Consider the following 20,005-nt stretch of genomic DNA (forward strand, 5'->3'; position numbering starts at 1 on the left):
CATTTCAACGACCTCCTGGCTCGTCACACGATATTACATTTTTGATTACGAAGATAACAGCTCAGATGTAAAGTGTATCAATCCAGCTCATGACTCGACCGGTATGAAATTGCTTTAAAAATAATTGCTATATTCTTATGAACTTTATTTTATCTTGTTAATATAATATATTTTTCAAATAACATCTACAAGACGTGAAACCTTTATTCGACCGAGCAACAAAGAACAACAAAAAATTCGAATTTTAATCAGATTAATTGATCAATTTATAAAATACGATTTCCGGCTTTGTAACCATGATTAAAAAGATAACACAATATTATTTCTCTTATTTCCACAATAGATAAATCCTCATCACGTTGAAAAAATGTATATACGTTTTGAAACATATATACGTATGTATATGTTTTTACTTATACAAAATAAATTTATATGTGTTTTGTAATATCGAATTTGGCACCTATATAACGTATTAATATGGGTAAAGGAATACATATCAGTTTTCTCCTTTACTTTGTGTATCAAACATAATAAGTTTACACAAATTGATATTGATCTATTTTGGCATTATTAATTTTATTTAAATGAAACTTATATTTTTCTTGTGCTTTATTTTTGGTTAAAACTACATACTCCCAAAGTTTCGGTTACTTTTCAGCAACCGTGATCACGGGCAGACGAGATGTGAATATCATTATTAATTAATGTCATTATTAATTTCATTTTTTTATTTGTTTGTATTTCACTAGCCATTTACACTGTGTTATGTATAAATAAATGCATCTTTTACATCCAAAAGCGTTGTGCCATTATTAAGAAGAAAATTTATTATTTCTGAATTAGCATGACATAATAGTTTCATTTTAATATTTTACACGAGTTGGTTCAATTGCTAAAAATAGTTTTAGTACATTTTTCGATTAGCTGTCTGTATGTTTTATAAAGAGGACAGATGAGGAAACCCACGTTAATCACTTTGATCACGGGTTTTTAATTCTTAAGTAATTGAAAACTTTACTCAGTTGTAGATAGCATCTACAACTTTGTTAATATTGTCATATTATAAACTTAATAATTTAACTGGTCGGTAAAAGATATTACACTTTTAGAACACATCGAACCGAGAACTGTTTTGGGGTAATTATGTGTATTTGGTATAAGATAACAATCAATGAAATGTTTACGGTTTGTAAGGAATAAGTAAACATATACTTTATGACAAGGACAAAGTAGTCTTTAAGAGTCCCTTCCTGGATAAAAGATATCTTCGTTCAAAAACAAAACAATACGTGTCTGTCATAGATGGCCCTCTCATTACATAGGGGCATGAGGTGTTGTGTATTCGTGTCAAAATGTTGATCGATTATTTACATAAACAGCGAGAATATATTTCATGCAAATTTTACATAGTTAGTTTATTTAATTTTATTTTAAAAAATATTTTTTTTAATATTTCAATATTTAAAGAGGAATTTCTAAAGATTTTGAATATATTCTGAGCAGCGAGATAAAGATTATCAAAAGTCTGTAATGTAGTTAATTAATTATTAACCTTATCAAAAACAATTTTTTTTCAATGAGACAACATTGCATAGCATACATCATTTAAATGATAAACTAGCTGACTGTAAAAATTCATTAAGTTCATAGTAGCTTTACATGTAACGCAAGCTTTTGCACTCAGATGTACTCGCGTAAATTATCAGTTGTTTCAGCTTTATATTGTTTTTTTTCTTTTTTTTATTCAGAAGGATAATAATAGTTTAAAAAAAAAGTTTTTATGTACTAGACCAAATCAAAATAAACACAGTGTTGACATATTTTGTCTCCCTTTAAAAACAGAGATTTGAAAGGGTTAGGTTAGGAAATAAGAAAATTATATGTTTTTTTTTGCCACTATTTATATTAATTTTCGCCTTAATATTTGTATGCCTTCTACTTTTTAATTATTGACACCCTAAAGGTTGGAAAATTCGGTGGGAGGTGAATTCTGAAAAAGTCCTATAGTTTAGGATCCTGTAGAGTGTAGATCACTCACATAAGACCATTCCTGCGGACCTCGTGGAGTACTGGAATTAATTAAACTATTGCAAAGTAGATTTATTCTAATTAAATTTATGCCTTAATAAAGAGTATGAATATTATTATTTTAAATAAAAACACTTCTACAATAAACGATCTTACTTTATTAAATACAATTATAAATGTATAAAGCTTCCTGAATTCCTGTAAATAATAGCTTAAAAAAAATATAATTTTTTATTTTAAAAGCCTTTATTGATGTACACAAGATAACAGCTGAAAAATACTCTCAAATTAAAATGGCTTACAGATTCCGAAAAGGACTTACTGTGTTTCAAAAGTTGCAATGCTTTCAATAAACTTTAACGCAAAGGGCCTGTCATTCATTTGATTGATGCTGACTTCTCTCAGATTTACATAAAACTTAACAGATAATTCAATTAGGTTATTCGAAGATTACATTGTTCGCAAAAAAATTTAATTTAATTTAAGTTATCACTATAAGCGATCATTATTACCACCTAATAGATTTTTACTTTATCGGAGTAAGATAATAATTCATATAAAACGAAGAATAAACAATATCATTAGGCATATTGCTATACGGGTGAGTTAAGTTAAAAACACAATAATCATTTTTATAAATTTTGATTTGACGTTTCTATTTCATATTAATCAACAATTACTTTTTTATATCCCAAAAGGTAATTTTCGTACAAAATGAAACTCCAAATCTTCGCTGTTCTCTTCTTGATCGCAGGCTCCTACGCCTTGCCCTCTTATAACGAGGGTGTCATCGTAGGTGTGTAAATCTTATTTAACTTTTTATACCTTAATACCTTACATTCGAAGGAGTGACACACATTTTAAAAAAAGAACAATTTCTTCCTTATTTAAAAATCCTGTTTTCTCATAAAATTTTAATGTGTTTCTTGAATTACAGCTAGCACAAAAAAGTATCGTTGTTGATCAAATCAAATGGGTAATTGAACTGATCAGTAACATTATTAAGGGGGTTGGTTTGGACCCCATTCAAGTCGAAGAACAAAGGCTCGATATCGAAATACCATTCTTGTGAGTAATTTTCATAACATTTTGTTAGCCACGTGAGTGTCTCTTAATTTGTGTAATTTGATAACAATTTTATCCAATTTACATATATTAAAAAACATATGGAATTTTCGGTTGCCAGCCCGTTATTTATGATACTTTTACTTATACAATATTTATTAAGTGAACTGATGTACGAGAACTATTTTTCTACTCTATTATTTGTAAGCAAGCGTACGGCCAGCCTCATGTTAAGGATTGATCCTACGCCGACTGTGGACTCCTTCTTAAAAAGAGGATCACATGTTCGTGGCCACCCTTTAATATATTTTATATATATATATAGAATTAGGCGTAGACAGTTATTTTTTTTGTTTTACAGATTGAAATTCAATGCTTTTATTGAAAACTTCCGATTCGCCGGTACCAGTGACATCAAGATTCACAACCTAGAGTACAATCACATCATTAACAAACTGGACCTCGACGTTTCTCTTCCAGAGATCGTGTTTGAAGTTGGTTGGTAACATTATACTACATTTTTTTATAAAGTATTTTTTCTAAAATGCCAAGGTAACTAAATATGGGGACCAACCTCGTAATGATTTTTTTTTTCTTTTAGGAAACTCTGGTCTCTACATCCAAGTCTTAAGCATTTACGAATTGCTTGATGCCGAATTCAAGGGCAGGTAAAGGAATCATAGTAATGACTTATTTCTTAAGCCTTTCAAAATTACTTGTAAACCGTCAATTTTCTTTTCAGAGTATCCATCAACTAGATCCGTCTCGCTGCTGAAGTCAACGTAGATGTCAGTATCATCAGCGGCATTTCTCTACGCAGCCTTTCAATCGACGTTAGCCTTGGTGGCATTGAGGTTCGTTTAAGTGTATTCCAAACCATTTACTTTTCTTCAGGCCCTGTATCCAATGGGAAATCATTTTAATTCCATACCCCTCTACACCCTTTTCTTCTGTATCCTTCTTTTAGGATTGTAATTTAAAATTGATTACTAACCATAAGCTATCAGTTTTACTCGATCATTATTTTATTCTTAAATGTTACTCTGTATTCACAGACTGTGAATATAATTCTCATCTGCGTCAGCTAGTTATATAACAGGAGGATTGTTGAACAATGTGCCGTGACAAATTTTTGATAAAATTTAAACGCTCTTTATTGCTTACATTTCTTTTTTTTCAGTCTGACCTGACATTTATAGTGAACAACATTGACGGCTCCGGGATTCTCAACAATATTCTTAACGAAAGAATTCCCAATTACCTCGACGAAAACCGGGTATGTGTCAGCTACAGATCGAAACTAATAGCATATTTCATGTTACATCAAAATAACAGTCTTTTAATTATATAATATATAAATATTTTTGCATACAAAGTCTTATAACATTGGAACTTTCTTCAATTCCATTTTTGCGTCAGAATTGGTTGGAAAAACAATTTGAAAAAGGCATTTAATTTTCCAGTATATTATACGTTTTATAAACTCCTATTTCAGGAACGCATCAACGGATACCTGGAATTCGTTGTCAGCCTCATTCTCCGCATCGTCTGGGCCTAATGTTAATATTTTAAATTCATTTACAATCACTGTCTACAATCAAACATATCATTGACATCATGTATGTCGTTAAATTCTAATATTTTATATTTTTATACAGAATAAAAGCTATTTAGTAAATGTATATTTTCTTACCAATCAATTAAACCACTTTAATGAAATTTCATAATGATAATTAAACAAAAAAAACATTTAATTTATTTAAACTAAGAACTGAGCTACATTAGTCTTTTAGATATTTTTCACGAGGAATTTTAAACAAGAGTATATTTTTAAGTTGAGTCTGTCAGAAAAGAAGAAGTACAAAACCTTGTCTTCCCGTGATTACTGTTGCTTGAAATTGTAATTATTTATTAAACCGAAATGTCCGCATAGTAACAGTAAAAGGTTTGAATAAATAACAAAAGTCAATTTCAATTATAATTATGAAAATATTTATTTATATAACTATCAACTAAAAGTGCCAATAAAGAAGTAAGTATAGATGTGTTTTTTCCTACACGTAAAAAATCTGCACTGATTTTAATGAAACCTTTCAATAATATAGCTTAAACATCAGAATAACACATGAGAGCTAATTCATTCCTTCATTCCACATTATAACTGTTGTATGTTGCTTAAAATCACGTGGTACAGACATTTAGTGACAAAAGTTAGATATTATTCTACAATTTTATCAGATACTTATTTAATTTAAGAATTTTGATGGATTTTAAATATCTTGAAAAGTTTATTGCTTCGACGGTTTATCGAATTACATAATTTAATTAATACCTCCTAATTGACTCTATTCACTGCTGTCTTACATGGGATAAATATGTGTTTAGTGGGAAATAAACATATTTCATAATCGGACATCAGTCCATATGAGATGATTGTTGGTTGGTTGTTTTTAAGTACTTAAAGCGTACAATTCAATGAACCGTTCAAAGTTAAGCTTGACACTTCAATAGTAAAAGACGATCGGTGAACTCCAAGTTGAAGATAAGGTCTCTTGGCTTTGAAGAGACAAGTATGAGTTTTGATAGCGCAAAATATCAAAACATCAGCATTGACTTTTTCGGATATTTTTTGTTTTTTTTTTTGTACATAATAAAATATATTTTCACTGTCCAAATTCAGTCCATTAAATAAGAATAACAATAAGAAAAATACTGCAATATAAGGTAGAAAAAAAATTTACAGCAAAAATAATATTTAATATTCCTTATAAAATTAAAATGTGCGGTACCGAGATTTCTGTGTAATAAGTAATATTGTCGTTAAACCCGTTTCGCTCAGACCTATTTAAAAAATTATCCAAAATTTCTGTAGTGTACTCTTTTTATAACCCATTTCATAAATCCATCTACGTTTTAATACTTTCCTACGTTTTTTACACGTATTGTTCCGTTTCACTAACTTATGCTACGAAAAACTTACCACAAACAGAGAAACTTAAAATAAACATTTAAGAGAACAGTCGTAAAATGCTAGAAGTTTTGTACTATCTATTCATGCTTCATTTCAACGACCTCCTGGCTCGTCACACGATATTACATTTTTGATTACGAAGATAACAGCTCAGATGTAAAGTGTATCAATCCAGCTCATGACTCAACCGGTATGAAATTGCTTTAAAAATAATTGCTATATTCTTATGAACTTTATTTTATCTTGTTAATATAATATATTTTTCAAATAACATCTACAAGACGTGAAACCTTTATTCGACCGAGCAACAAAGAACAACAAAACATTCGAATTTTAATCAGATTAATTAATCAATTTATAAAATACGATTTCCGGCTTTGTAACCATGATTAAAAAGATAACACAATATTATTTCTCTTATTTCCACAATAGATAAATCCTCATCACGTTGAAAAAATGTATATACGTTTTGAAACATATATACGTATGTATATGTTTTTACTTATACAAAATAAATTTATATGTGTTTTGTAATATCGAATTTGGCACCTATATAACGTATTAATATGGGTAAAGGAATACATATCAGTTTTCTCCTTTACTTTGTGTATCAAACATAATAAGTTTACACAAATTGATATTGATCTATTTTGGCATTATTAATTTTATTTAAATGAAACTTATATTTTTCTTGTGCTTTATTTTTGGTTAAAACTACATACTCCCAAAGTTTCGGTTACTTTTCAGCAACCGTGATCACGGACAGACGAGATGTGAATATCATTATTAATTAATGTCATTATTAATTTAATTTTTTTATTTTTTTGTATTCCTCTAGCTATTTATACTGTGTTATGTATAAATAAATGCATCTTTTACATCCAAAAGCGTTGTGCCATTATTAAGATGAAAATTTATTATTTCTGAATGAGCATGACATAATAGTTTCATTTTAATATTTTACACGAGTTGGTTCAATTGCTAAAAATAGTTTTAGTACATTTTTCGATTAGCTGTCTGTATGTTTTATAAAGAGGACAGATGAGGAAACCCCTGTTAATCACTTTGATAACATGATTTTGATTCTTAAGTAATTGAAAACTTTACAAAGTTGTAAATAACCTCTACAACTTTGTTAATATTGTCATATTGTAAAGTTAATAATTTAACAGGCCGGTAAAAGATATTACACTTTTATAACACATCGAACCGAGAACTGTTTTGGGGTAATTATGTGTATTTGGTATAAGATAACAATGAATGAAATGTTTACGGTTTGTGAGGAATAAGTTAACATATAGTTTATGACTAGGATAAACTAATCTTCAAGAGTCCCTTCCTGGATAGAAGATATCTTCGTTCAAAAACAAAATAATATGTGTCTGTCATAGATGTCCCGCTCATTACATAGGGTCATGAGGTGTTGTCTATTCGCGTAAAAATGTTGATCGATTATTTACATAAACAGTGAAAAAATATTTCGTGCAAATTATACATAATTAATTTATTTAATTTTATTTTCAAAAATATTTTTTTTTTATATTTTAATATTTAAAGAGGAATTTGTAAAGATTTTGAATATATTCTGAGTGGCGAGATAAAGATTATCAAAAGTCTGTAATGTAATTAATTAATTATTAACCTTATCAAAAACATTTTTTTTCAATGAGACAACATTGCATAGCATCCATCATTTAAATGATAAACTAGCTGACTGTAAAAATTCATTAAGTTCATAGTAGCTTTACATATAACGCAAGCTTTTGCGCACAGATGAACTCGCATAATTATCAATTGTTTCAGCTTTATATTGTGTTTTTTTCTTCTTTAAGTATAAAATTCGATGGGATGTGAATTTTACGTCGAAAAAAGTCCTATAGTTTAGGATCCTGTAGAGTGTAGATCACTCTTAAGTACTTCTTACGTACCTCGCGGAGTATTGGATTAAATTTAACTATTGCAAAGTAGATTTATTGTAATTAAATTTTTGTTTTAATATAGACTACGAATATTATTATTTTAAATAAAAACACTTCTACAACGATTTTACTTTATTAAATACAATTATAAATGTATAAAGAGATGTTGAGTTGAAGCAACATGCCATAAAAATAGAATAATTATTGTTATTAAATCCCTTGTTTATATAATTTTTAATTCTTACTTAAACAAAGTAAATTCACATTTCAAAGCAAAAATGGAAATATCCAAACAAACTTGGTATTTCCATTAATTTTACTCAAATTATGTTTTCTGTTCTCAGAATTAAACATCTGCAACACTTTTTAAATTATGTCAATACATTTTTGTAAACTCATTTATCAACTTCCTGAATTCCTGTAAATAATAGCTTATAAAATTATTGTTTTTTATTTTAAAAGGCTTTATTGTGATGTACACAAGATAACAGCTGAAAAATACTCTGAAATTAAAATGGCTTACAGATTCCGAAAAGGACTTACTGTGTTTCAAAAGTTGCAATGCTTTCAATAAACTTTAACGCAAAGGGCCTGTCATTCATTTGATCGATGCTGACTTCTCTCAGATTTACATAAAACTTAACAGATAATTCAATTAGGTTATTCGAAGATTACATTGTTCGCAAAAAAAATTAATTTAATGTTAGTTATCACTAAAAGCGATCATTATTACCACCTAATAGATTTTTACTTTATCGGAGTAAGATAATAATTCATATAAAACGAAGAATAAACAATATCATTACGCATATTGCTATACGGGTGAGTTAAGTTAAAAACACAATAATAATTTTATAAATTTTGATTTTCTATTTTCTATTTCATATTAATCAACAATTACTTTTTTATATCCCAAAAGGTAATTTTCGTACAAAATGAAACTCCAAATCTTCGCTGTTCTCTTCTTGATCGCAGGCTCCTACGCCTTGCCCTCTTATAACGAGGGTGTCATCGTAGGTGTGTAAACCTTATTTAACTTTGTATACCTTCATACTTTACATTCGAAGGAGTGGCACACATTTTAAAAAAAGAACAATTTCTTCCTTATTTAAAAATCCTGTTTTCTCATAAAATTTAAATGTGTTTCTTGAATTACAGTTGACCAAAATGAGCTAGCACAAAAAAGTGTCGTTGTTGATCAAATCAAATGGGTAATTGAACTGATCAGTAACATTATTAAGGGGGTTGGTTTGGACCCCATTCAAGTCGAAGAACAAAGGCTCGATATCGAAATACCATTCTTGTGAGTAATTTTCATAACATTTTGTTAGCCACGTGAGTGACTCTTAATTTGTGTAATTTGATAACAATTTTATCCAATTTACATATATTAAAAAACATATGGAATTTTCGGTTGCCAGCCCGGTATTTATGATACTTTTAATTATACAATATTTATTAAGTGAACTGATGTACGAGAACTATTTTTCTACTCTATCATTTGTAAGCAAGCGTACGGCCAGCCTCATGTGATCCTAAGGATTGATCCTACGACGACTGTGGACTCCTTCTTAAAAAGAGGATCACATGTTCGTGGCCACCCTTTAATATTATATATATATATATATATATAGAATTAGGCTTAGACAGTTATTGTTTTTGTTTTACAGATTGAAATTCAATGCTTTTATTGAAAACTTCCGATTCGCCGGTACCAGTGACATCAAGATTCACAACCTAGAGTACGATCACATCATTAACAGACTGGACCTCGACGTTTCTCTTCCAGAGATCGTGTTTGAAGTTGGTTGGTAACATTATACTACATTTTTTTATTAAATATTTTTTCTGAAATGCCAAAGTAACTAAATATGGGAAACAAACACGTAACGGATTTTTTTTCCTTATAGGAAACTCTGGTCTCTACATCCAAGTCTTAAGCATTTACGAATTGCTTGATGCCGAATTCAAGGGCAGGTAAAGGAATCATAGTAATGTCTTATTTCTTAAGCCTTTCAAAATTACTTGTAAACCGTCAATTTTGTTTTCAGAGTATCCATCAACTCGATCCGTCTCGCTGCTGAAGTCAACGTAGATGTCAGTATCATCAGCGGCATTTCCCTACGCAGCCTTTCAATCGACGTTAGCCTTGGTGGCATTGAGGTTTGTTTAAGTGTATTCCAAACCATTTACTTTTCTTCAGGCCCTGTATCCATTGGGAAATCATTTTAATTCCATACCCCTCTCCATCCTTTTCTTCTATATCCTTCTTTTATGATTGTAATTTCAAATTGATTTCTAAACCATAAGCTACCTTGTTCACTCAATAATTATTTTATTATTAAATGTTACTCTGTATTCACAGATTGTGGATATAATTCACATCTGCGTCAGCTAGTTCTATAACAGGAGGATTGTTGAACACTGTGCCGTGACAAATTTTTGATAAAATTTAAGCGCTCTTTATTGCTTACATTTCTTTTTTTTTTCAGTCTGACCTGACATTTATAGTGAACAACATTGACGGCTCCGGGATTCTCAACAATATTCTTAACGAAAGAATTCCCAATTACCTCAACGAAAACCGGGTATGTGTCAGCTACAGATTGAAACTAATAGCATATTTCATGTTACATCAAAATAACAGTCTTTTAAGGTTTTCTTTAATTATATAATATATAAATATTTTTGCATACAAGATCTTATGACATTGAAACTTTCTTCAATTCAATTTTGTCATCAAGATAGGTTGGAAAAAGGCATTTAATTTTCAAGTATATTATACGTTTTAAAAACTCCTATTTCAGGAACGCATCAACGGATACCTGGAATTCGTTGTCAGCCTCATTCTCCGCATCGTCTGGGCCTAATGTTTATATTTTAAATTCATTTACAATCACTGTCTACAATCAAATATATCATTGACATCATGTATGTCGCTAAATTCTAATGTTTTATATTTTTATACAGAATAAAAGCAATTTAGTAAATGTATATTTTCTTACCAATCATTTAAACCACTTTAATGAAATTTCATAATGATAATTGAACAAAAAAACATTTAATTTATTTAAACTATGAACTCAGCTACATAAGTCTTTGAGATATTTTTCACGAGGAATTTTAAACAAGAGTATATTTTTAAGTCGAGTCTGTCAGACAAGAAGAAGTACAAAACCTTGTCTTCCCGTGATTACTGTTGCTTGAAATTGTAATTATTTATTAAACCGAAATGTCCGCATAGTAACAGTAAAAGGTTTGAATAAATAATAGGAGTCATATTAGCAGTATATACGATATGATTCCATTGAGCTATTTGGTTTGAAGTACTTAAAGCGTACAATGCAATGAACCGTTCAAAGTTAAGCTTGATACTTCAATACTTTATAGTAAAAGACGATCGGTGTGCTCCAAGTATACATTCTAAGAATATGAAGATAAGATCTCTTGGCTATGGAAATACATGCTTGAGTTTTTCAAAATTTCAAAAGATCAGCATCAACTTATTTGGATACTTTTTGAAGTGTGAAATTTTGTTGTACATAAAAAACTGTTATTCACTGTCAAAATAAATCTTTCAAATAACAATATGAGGAAAATATAGATTTAAATCAAGAATTAGATTTTCATCAAAAATTCGTTATTTAAATATACGTTGGGTCCCGAAGAGATGGTTATATCAGTAGTCCTATAAAAAGGGGGAGGTGGTGATTTAATATCCCTAGAAAAACATATCACAGGTGTCAAACAAATCATACAAGTCAGTTTATAAAAAAGTATAAAATTAAATAGGCAATATTTTTTGTTTACTTATCACTTACTTAGTTAAGGGCACTTTTCTTGAAAAATTGATCTAGAATTATTGAGCAATACAGTATAAATGAAAATTTTATGGTGGTAGAGCCTAGATGTAGTCAAACTGCTGCATCTCGAACATGGGCTGGCTCAACCGGGGAAATACCACCCTCTGATAGAAGATCGGCGTGAAGCAGTATTTAATGGCTGAGTTTCATCCGATGAGTGAGAGCCGGTTGCCCTTTCCTTTTTCCCATCCTTTCCATTTTCCCTTTTCCCAATCTTTTCTCTCTCTCTTTCCCAAACAAGGGTGGCAACGCATCCGCAAAATTATTATGCGGATGTCCATGGGCGACGCTACTACCTCCATCAGGTAGGCCGTCTCCTCGTTTCCCGCCCTTAATCATAAAAAAAAATTAAATAATAATTGGGTTTTACTCATTCGTGAATTTTGTATGTCTCATTTTTCTTGGTTAACAAACGCGCTCAGTCTAATAATGACGCCCTCGAACTTTCAAGACCATCCGCTGCAATGGACAATATCGAACGAGACTTTTTTTTCAACTTGACTGTAGCTGTTAGCCCTATTGGCTTTTACAGTGTCACCGGGAGGGGTGGGCGGCCCTATGGGACCTACCCGTTCAATTCGGGCCCGAAGGGCCTCGAACGAGAGAGGACAAAGCTGTCATATAAAAAAATTTGTTGCTACTTTAGGAGTTACCATGTGAAATACTTTTGTACCTCTTCAAACAAAACAGTGCCTGGGAAACAAGAGTAATGATTTGAATAAAAAAAAACATCTTTCCTTTGAACAACGTTTTACCTTAAAAAAAATACATTTGAGGAGACCAACTGCAAAATAACTAAAGGTATAATTTTTAAACAGTGAATGTGAGACTTTTTTGAAGTTAATAATTGTATTTGAAGATTTGTTCCCTGTTTTTAATTTTATGAATTCTTTTTTACGTAATTACTAAATATTCTCGAGAGTAATATAAAAAAAAACGGGAAGTGCCTTTCGATTATTATACTTCTTTCTGAAAACGGTAGTTTCAAATATTTTCTAGCGAACAATGCAATCATATGCATTAATTCTGTGTAGACTGTTAGGCTTACATATAATATGAACATTTTTGCCAAGTGTCATTGAGAAATTACATTATTTAAATGTAAGAAAATATTTTTAAAACACTTTAAACAGTTTTAATTTAAAACTAATTTAATAAAAAAAAATGTCTAAAGAAGTTGTGTGTATCTAAAAGTTATTAATACTTTTTATCGATAACTATTTTAATTTACAGTACATGTTATAATATATCCAGTAAAATTGACATTGCTTATATTGAGACTTAGGTGCGTTTTAAGAGAAAAAAGAAATAAATAAAGACAACAAGGTAATAAGTATAAGAAAAGGATTACAATATAAAGGTACAAGGTTGATATTTATGCGATAGACGAGGAACTATTGATAGATATTATATTTTACATACTCCAGAAACCTGAAAGGACATAGAAGTCGAAACCAGGATGACACTAGTGTATTTACATGAAACATAGTGAAATATTGTTTTAGAAATTGTAGAAATTGAGGTTTTTCTAAGATGCAATCAGTAAAAATTAAATGACTTTACATTCTTTCATCTCCTTACTCGACTGGTAGAAATTTTTAAATACACATTTAACACATTTTAATTAGCATTATATTTTATTTATTGATAAAAAAACAAACTTGTATGTATTCTTATATTTTTTTGTATTTAAATAAAATTTAATTTATCAGCATCATAAAACACCTCTAAAATATGGGGTAATATAGAACATAAAACATATATAATAAAGGCTTATTAAAATGTAATTAAGGTCCGTTACGATTGTTTTTCTTTGATATGCCAGATTTGCCTGACAATGCCCGAATTAATTAACATTAACAGAATTAGTAATCATAGAAATTATTGTATTTAATTTTGTATTTAACTTCCTTAAAAACATGCAGATTTACATTTCATTGATGTGTTTTTTTGTTACTAACATTTTAACGTGATAAATAATTTTACCTCATTTTCTCTGCAAATGCTCCTTTTTCAATACAACAATGCTTAATCCTTTTGTTCCAACACATATATTTAATACTTTTTTTTATTATTTATTATTACGTATTTATACGTGATAATTAAGTTGACTAAAAATATAAGAGCATATTTAGGAAGTGATTCTACGGCTGGCATATTTTCAACCAGTCTACTAAAACTAGGAAATGGAGAACATCCTACGAGATTAGAGATACATAGATATTGAAATTGGGATGTTTTATAATTTCAATGACCTCGCAGTGCGGTGAGTGAGGATCTGTGTTTTATCAAACTGCTGATTCCAACGCGGGCCTATTTTTAATGAGAGATCTGTTATTTTATCATTGTACTGATACTCCTCTTTGTCAGTCGAATGTACGACAATCACAAACAAGTTGGTACACACCCGCTCGTTGTAAAGAAATGGTATTCTTAAAAGGTCTCAAGAATTGGCTAAATTTCATGTGTAGTTTGTGTATAGCCTTGATATAAAGATCCTTCAAGATGTTTCCTATTCAGTCAGTAATTCCCTTCAGATATGATAATATCGCTGGTTATCGCTCAATTGTCGGTGGCTTCAAGTGTTTCTTGCAATGCTGGCGAGGCACGGACAAGTTGTTGGTGGTGAGAGCATGTTTTACAGGCTCCCGCTAGGCCTCTAAATAGTCAGCATCACAGAGGTATCGGGCTCTCTGAAACAAAGATTTGCTAACGGTAACTAACTGGATAGGGTGATGGTGTGAGTTATATGACATCCAGAGTGGGACGCCAGAAATTTAAGAAATCGTTGGCGGTAGATAATAAATAACAAAACCAACTGACAGAAATTCTCATCTCGTCTGCCCGTCATCACGGTTGCTGCAAAAGAAACCGAAAGAAACGTCCGGATCATGTAGTTAAAATAATTAAAATCGCCTCGTAAATCCGAAAATATTAGTTTTATTTCATTGCATCCTTGATTTTGTTATTTCAATGGACTGTAATTGTTGTTGCCTTACTGAAAAATAATAGCTTGCTTATCTGTATTATTACCGATAAGCAAGCCATGTCCTACTTACTGTAATATTATTACGATAATAATCTCCGGATGTATAATTTTTTTATCGAATTATGTATAAGTATTGGTATAAAAAGGTGTTGTCCTTTTTATTATGTTATCGTGAGCCAGATTACGTTTAATACGGGGATCCGGTATCGTTTAATTCCATTAAGTTTCTAACTTTTACAACATTTCACTCCACACTTTTTCAACTTCCCGTGAAGAGTAATGCTATTAAAAAATGTAACAATAAAGTGTACTTTAATTAATAATTCAAATGAAGTCGTTAAATTAAAACGCATTACCTAGAACCTTAATGAAAGTTGTGGCTCATATGAAAGCTTAATACCTAACACTCTTTTCTAGACTTAAATTCAAATACTATTTTATATTTAAAAAATAAGTGCTTTCTAGAACATTAACAAAATAAAATGTACAGCTGCAGATGAAATTATTATATATTTATTAATTATTAATTCCAAACAAACATTTAGTCCTTGAATATTAAAATTTTATAAGTCAAATATTAATTAGATTATATAAGTATTTATTTTCTTAATTCATATTCTTGTGTAAAAAATAATGCATTTCTTTAAATATATCGGGTTCTGTTTGCAGCTCATAACGTCTAGAGATAATGAGGTTCTGCGAGTCGTAAATTATATGTTGATTTCTCTCGATATGATAAGTTTTTAGAATAAATACTACAGATAAAATAGCAATTAACTGTAATTTTAAAAAACAAACAAGTATTTTATATGTCGGCTCGCGATTGGAGTATGGGCGAGCTATGTGGCTCTGAATTCTCACGGTTGAGAGAATTATCCTCCATTTTATAGTACTTATTAAAATAAGTAGATGATTCGAGGGATCCCTTGACCACAATTATGAGTTGTAAACAGGACGGCTGCCGAACCACCACTGGCTCATCGACGATTAGCCCTACTTATATAGGAGCCGTCCCCTCCCTTCACAACACACCTGATTCACTGATTGGTGGATGAAGTCTGAGTCGTTTTACTTCTAAATAAAACTCAAATTATTATTTACAATCAAAAGTTATTTAACGAAACCAACAAATCAATTGAGTAATAATTAGTATTATTTTAATTATTACATATTTATCATTAACGCCGACATATATGACAATTAACAGCCTTGATATTAAAATTTGTTATAATATATTATTTTTATCATTCGGTATTGAAATATTTTTATATAATATTTATAATCAACAGAGTCTTACAACAAACTCGGCCAAAGAAACTTCGTTGAAGATCAAATCAAATGGGTCATTGAACAGATCAGGAATGTAGTAAAACTAATTGGCCTCGACCCTGTTGAAGTTGAAGAGAAAAGTATTGAAATCGATGTTCCATTAGTGTAAGAGATGTACCTACTACCTATTCGTACAAACTCAGCGCAGTATGTTTAAACAGAGTGGAACCTAAAGCTTGTGAATTAATGATTTTCAATATCTTTTTAGAGATATTCAAATAGCTGCCATCCTCGAAGGCCTTAAGTTTGAAGGACTCAGTAACATACGCATCAATAACCTAGAGTACAACTTCATCTTCAGCAGACTTCGCCTTGACGTTTCCCTTCCAGAGATCAGTCTCGTTGTTGGTATGGAAAATTAATGAGTACTTACAGTAACTGATCTGCATCACGTGGTAATATATTTCTCCTATATTGTTTTAAAACTATATATAGATTTTTATTCAGTTGTCTTTATATTTTAAAGTATATATTACAGGGAAATTTTCATTCATTACGCTAAGTTTTAATGACATTACTGTGACGAACATAGTGTCAGCAATAAATTATTTTTTTTAAGTTCAAACTTATATTTAATTTGCTGTTAAATTTCATTTCATTCGTATAAATATGAGATCTAAAACTTTCGCGAGTATTCCTCTAAATAAAGTTTAGTGTAGTAAGAGTTTTTTATTATTTGAAACTACATACATCCGACGGATGATCATTGTTGCTATAAAGTAATGCAAGCGTCGGGAGCATGTAGTTTAAAATAATAAAAAAAAACGCGTAATAAAGCCTAAAATATTATTTAGATTCTTTTAATATTTGTATTTTATGATGTAAAATATTTAATTTTTAGGAAACTCTGAAATGAAAGTGACCTTCTTCGACAGAGTATTCCTATGTGTTTTTAAGGGCAAATAAGTCTGAAATAAGGTAATTCCGAAAGGTAATTGAAAAATACTCATATATGTAATTTAATTTGTTCATAATTTCTATTTCACTGTGTTTTAAAAATTATTTGAATTTTTAACTTCTTTATCACGTCAGTTCGCCTTGCAGCTGAGGTGTACGTCAATGCTGGTCTCGATGGAATTTCTCTACGCAGTCTCTCAATTAACTTCAGCCTTGGTGGAATTGAGGTAGAGCTATAATAACTATAATGCAAACTTTCGGTTCAAACAATACAAGAAAGTCAAATCTAAAAGCAACGTTCTGATAAATAATCAGATCTTTTAAATATTATTTCAGTCCGACTTGTTTTTGGAGATGCAAGGAAACGACCGCTCTGATGTCGTCAACAATTTCCTTAACAAGAGAATTCCTGAATTCCTGAAGGACAACGAGGTATTGTTTCATAAACGAATGAGTACATTATTTTCTTGTATAATCTCTTAGTAGTCAGAGATACAATACAAATTATTATATATCAGAGATACGATACAAATTATTTCTTTTTTTGTTTTACAGAGGGATATCAACAGGGTCCTTGAGGAGGTTGTCAGCTTCATTCTTAACGTCATTTGGAGCTCTTAAGAAATAGTGTTTTAGTTCTGAGTCGTGGAATTTATAAAATAAATATATTTTCTTAAGGGATATGTAGTTTCTATTACGACTATAAATATGTAGATGGAAGGAATATACAAATAATAACCAAAAATATACTCGTAGTTTCACGCCTCTTTGCAACTTCAACATATTTTTAATTAAATTATGTAATATAAAATGATAGTGCCACTATTTTGACTAAAATACTATATTTCATCCTGACATGTGTAAACATAGTAGGTTTTATAACGTAAAACTTAATTATCTTGTCATATAAAACTAGCTTTGGCCCGCGTCTCCGTCCGCGTGAACTTCAGGCTTATTGACTGCTATTACAACCACTGAAATCAAACTGCACTCCTTGGTTACATTCTTACGGTTCTGGGTTAGGGATTGGGGTAATAGTTAAAAATCTAACACAAAAGCCACTAAATCCGAACTGCACTTCATGTTTTCATCCGTGTGGTTTCGGGATTGGTTTTGGGATCGGGATTCGGAATCGGTGTAAAAGGTAGCCTACGTCTTTCTCCAAGGTTTGTTTATTCTCTATGCTCAAATTTATCAAAATTGGTTTAACGGTGTAACTTAATAGACAGACGGACAAAGTTACATTCGCAATTATAATATTAATAGCGACACTATATGAAGAACTTAATTAAAATTAAGTCATTTCATGATTTCAATGACAATTTTGTTCACAATGTAATACTAAATATTAATATTGGGTATATTATTTGATAAAACTCTTTGGCACATAATTTATTATTAGGTACCAATTATATTCGTATATAACGTATTATATTCGTGATAACTTTTAAACAAAACACACGATTGGGATGAAACACAAAATTATTTTGCTTCTACATGAAAACGCCCTTGATAACATAATGCTTAATTGGATAAGGTTTAACATTACCATAAAAAATTAACGTATTTTCTTACTTCAGACGAATTAATATATTTTTTTTTTGAACACAGAAGTGGATATTCTGACTAAACTATGATAATTAGATATGCTATCGCGGACAATGTCCTAGACCTTAATAGGACCTGCAAACCCGTTGTACATTTTGTTTTATTGTCAATAGATTTTGTTGCTCACGCATAAATAGGTTTTCGATTTTACACCTTGGATTAAAAAGTAGCAATGTTCTTAAAGATTGAAAATACTACTTTTTTGAAAATAAAGTCTTCGTACAGTCTCTTTCAATAAATGGACTATGCAACACTGAAAGAGTTTTTAAAAGAAGACCTGAAGAAGAAGAAGAAATGTAATAAGTTTCTGAAATTAGAGCGTTCAAATAAACAAACTTTGCACCTTTATAATGTTGTTATTGTTAGTAACGATGATTATTTACTATCATAGGAGTGTTCGCAAACTTAATAAAAAAATATTAAAAGAGATTGTATCACAGGAGTCAAGTTTAAATGGTTAAGCTCGTCAACGCATCCGCATCATTATTCCCGTCAGTTAAGCCTTTTGCTCGTTTGCCCCTTTGGGATATAAAAAGCATAATTACACCTTTTACATTTGTTCTAGTGGTCCAAAGTATTCCCGTGTATATAATTGAAGAACTTTAATTATCAGATGGTTCATTGATTCCTTATCATTTGTGTGTGTTTATAAGTTTTTGTAAATGTTGGCAGTTGTTGTCTTGAAGCTCAACTCACGATATTATGACTATCAATGAAGTGTCAACTCAGAAGACCTCTTAATTTTATTTCGAGCTTGGTATTGAAACCATTGGAGTATATTTGTTTTCCGACCTATCAATCAAAAGATCTAATATTTTAAGAATAGAAAATATTTTATTGTAAGTTAGCCTTGTATAAAGGTGCACTTAGTTTAAAAATAAATAAAAAACACTGACATTAACCCAAAAGTAATTGATGTTTTCGTCTCAGAACAATCATTCGCATAATTTAAAAAAAAGTCAAAAAAACATGTATCTCTCAGAAAATATTTTACAAGGATGAGTCTTTCGTAATCAGTCTATGCGCAAATGTTTTTCAAATAAACTTTGATTTTATTTATATCTACTTTCATAAAAATATAATGCCCGCGTTCTATAATCGCATTTATTTTCCAACAAATTTTCGTGTTTCAGACAAGCTTTTAAGGCCAAAATCTGGCCTCTCCGGTTGTTCCGATCAGTAAGCTTTTCAATTACCATGATACTACTGATTTATGACATTTTTTATTGTCTTGAAATTAAGCCGACATGAAATTTCCCCCAATTGAAACCTAAATTTTAAGCTTACACATATTAACAGCTTTGTTGTTATTAATTTATTTCTACACAATTTCCCC

The 20,005-nt window shown here is 30.2% G+C and overlaps 1 protein-coding gene and 2 long non-coding RNA genes across 3 annotated transcripts; all 3 read left to right on the forward strand.

Annotated features, from left to right (window-relative positions):
• The first annotated feature begins 2,963 nt into the window (after positions 1-2,963).
• On the forward strand, positions 2,964-4,775 carry LOC133320053 (uncharacterized). The gene is made up of 6 exons (XR_009753507.1): positions 2,964-3,096; positions 3,455-3,591; positions 3,695-3,761; positions 3,836-3,947; positions 4,274-4,369; positions 4,589-4,775. It is a non-coding gene; the product is annotated as an uncharacterized LOC133320053 (long non-coding RNA).
• A 4,064-nt stretch (positions 4,776-8,839) lies between these two features.
• On the forward strand, positions 8,840-10,977 carry LOC133320045 (uncharacterized). Its single transcript, XM_061526731.1, has 7 exons — positions 8,840-9,000; positions 9,142-9,286; positions 9,654-9,790; positions 9,894-9,960; positions 10,035-10,146; positions 10,476-10,571; positions 10,791-10,977. Exons 1-7 carry the CDS (start codon positions 8,919-8,921, stop codon positions 10,851-10,853), a joined length of 702 nt encoding a protein of 233 aa, XP_061382715.1. The 5' UTR covers positions 8,840-8,918; the 3' UTR covers positions 10,854-10,977.
• A 6,209-nt stretch (positions 10,978-17,186) lies between these two features.
• LOC133320063 (uncharacterized) lies at positions 17,187-17,808 on the forward strand. The gene is made up of 3 exons (XR_009753513.1): positions 17,187-17,288; positions 17,398-17,493; positions 17,617-17,808. It is a non-coding gene; the product is annotated as an uncharacterized LOC133320063 (long non-coding RNA).
• The last annotated feature ends 2,197 nt before the right edge of the window (positions 17,809-20,005 follow it).

Source organism: Danaus plexippus, assembly GCF_018135715.1.
Source record: "Danaus plexippus chromosome 3 unlocalized genomic scaffold, MEX_DaPlex mxdp_25, whole genome shotgun sequence".
In the NCBI taxonomy this organism is placed as follows: domain Eukaryota; kingdom Metazoa; phylum Arthropoda; class Insecta; order Lepidoptera; family Nymphalidae; genus Danaus; species Danaus plexippus.

Excerpts from the sequence above, each read along its gene's own strand:
- LOC133320045 (XM_061526731.1), top strand. The coding sequence starts at position 8,919 with ATGAAACTCCAAATCTTCGCTGTTCTCTTCTTGATCGCAGGCTCCTAC. Across the intron at positions 9,961-10,034 it reads GATGCCGAATTCAAGGGCAG|AGTATCCATCAACTCGATCC; the intron begins GTAAAGGAATCA and ends TTTTGTTTTCAG. Across the intron at positions 10,572-10,790 it reads ATTACCTCAACGAAAACCGG|GAACGCATCAACGGATACCT; the intron begins GTATGTGTCAGC and ends CTCCTATTTCAG.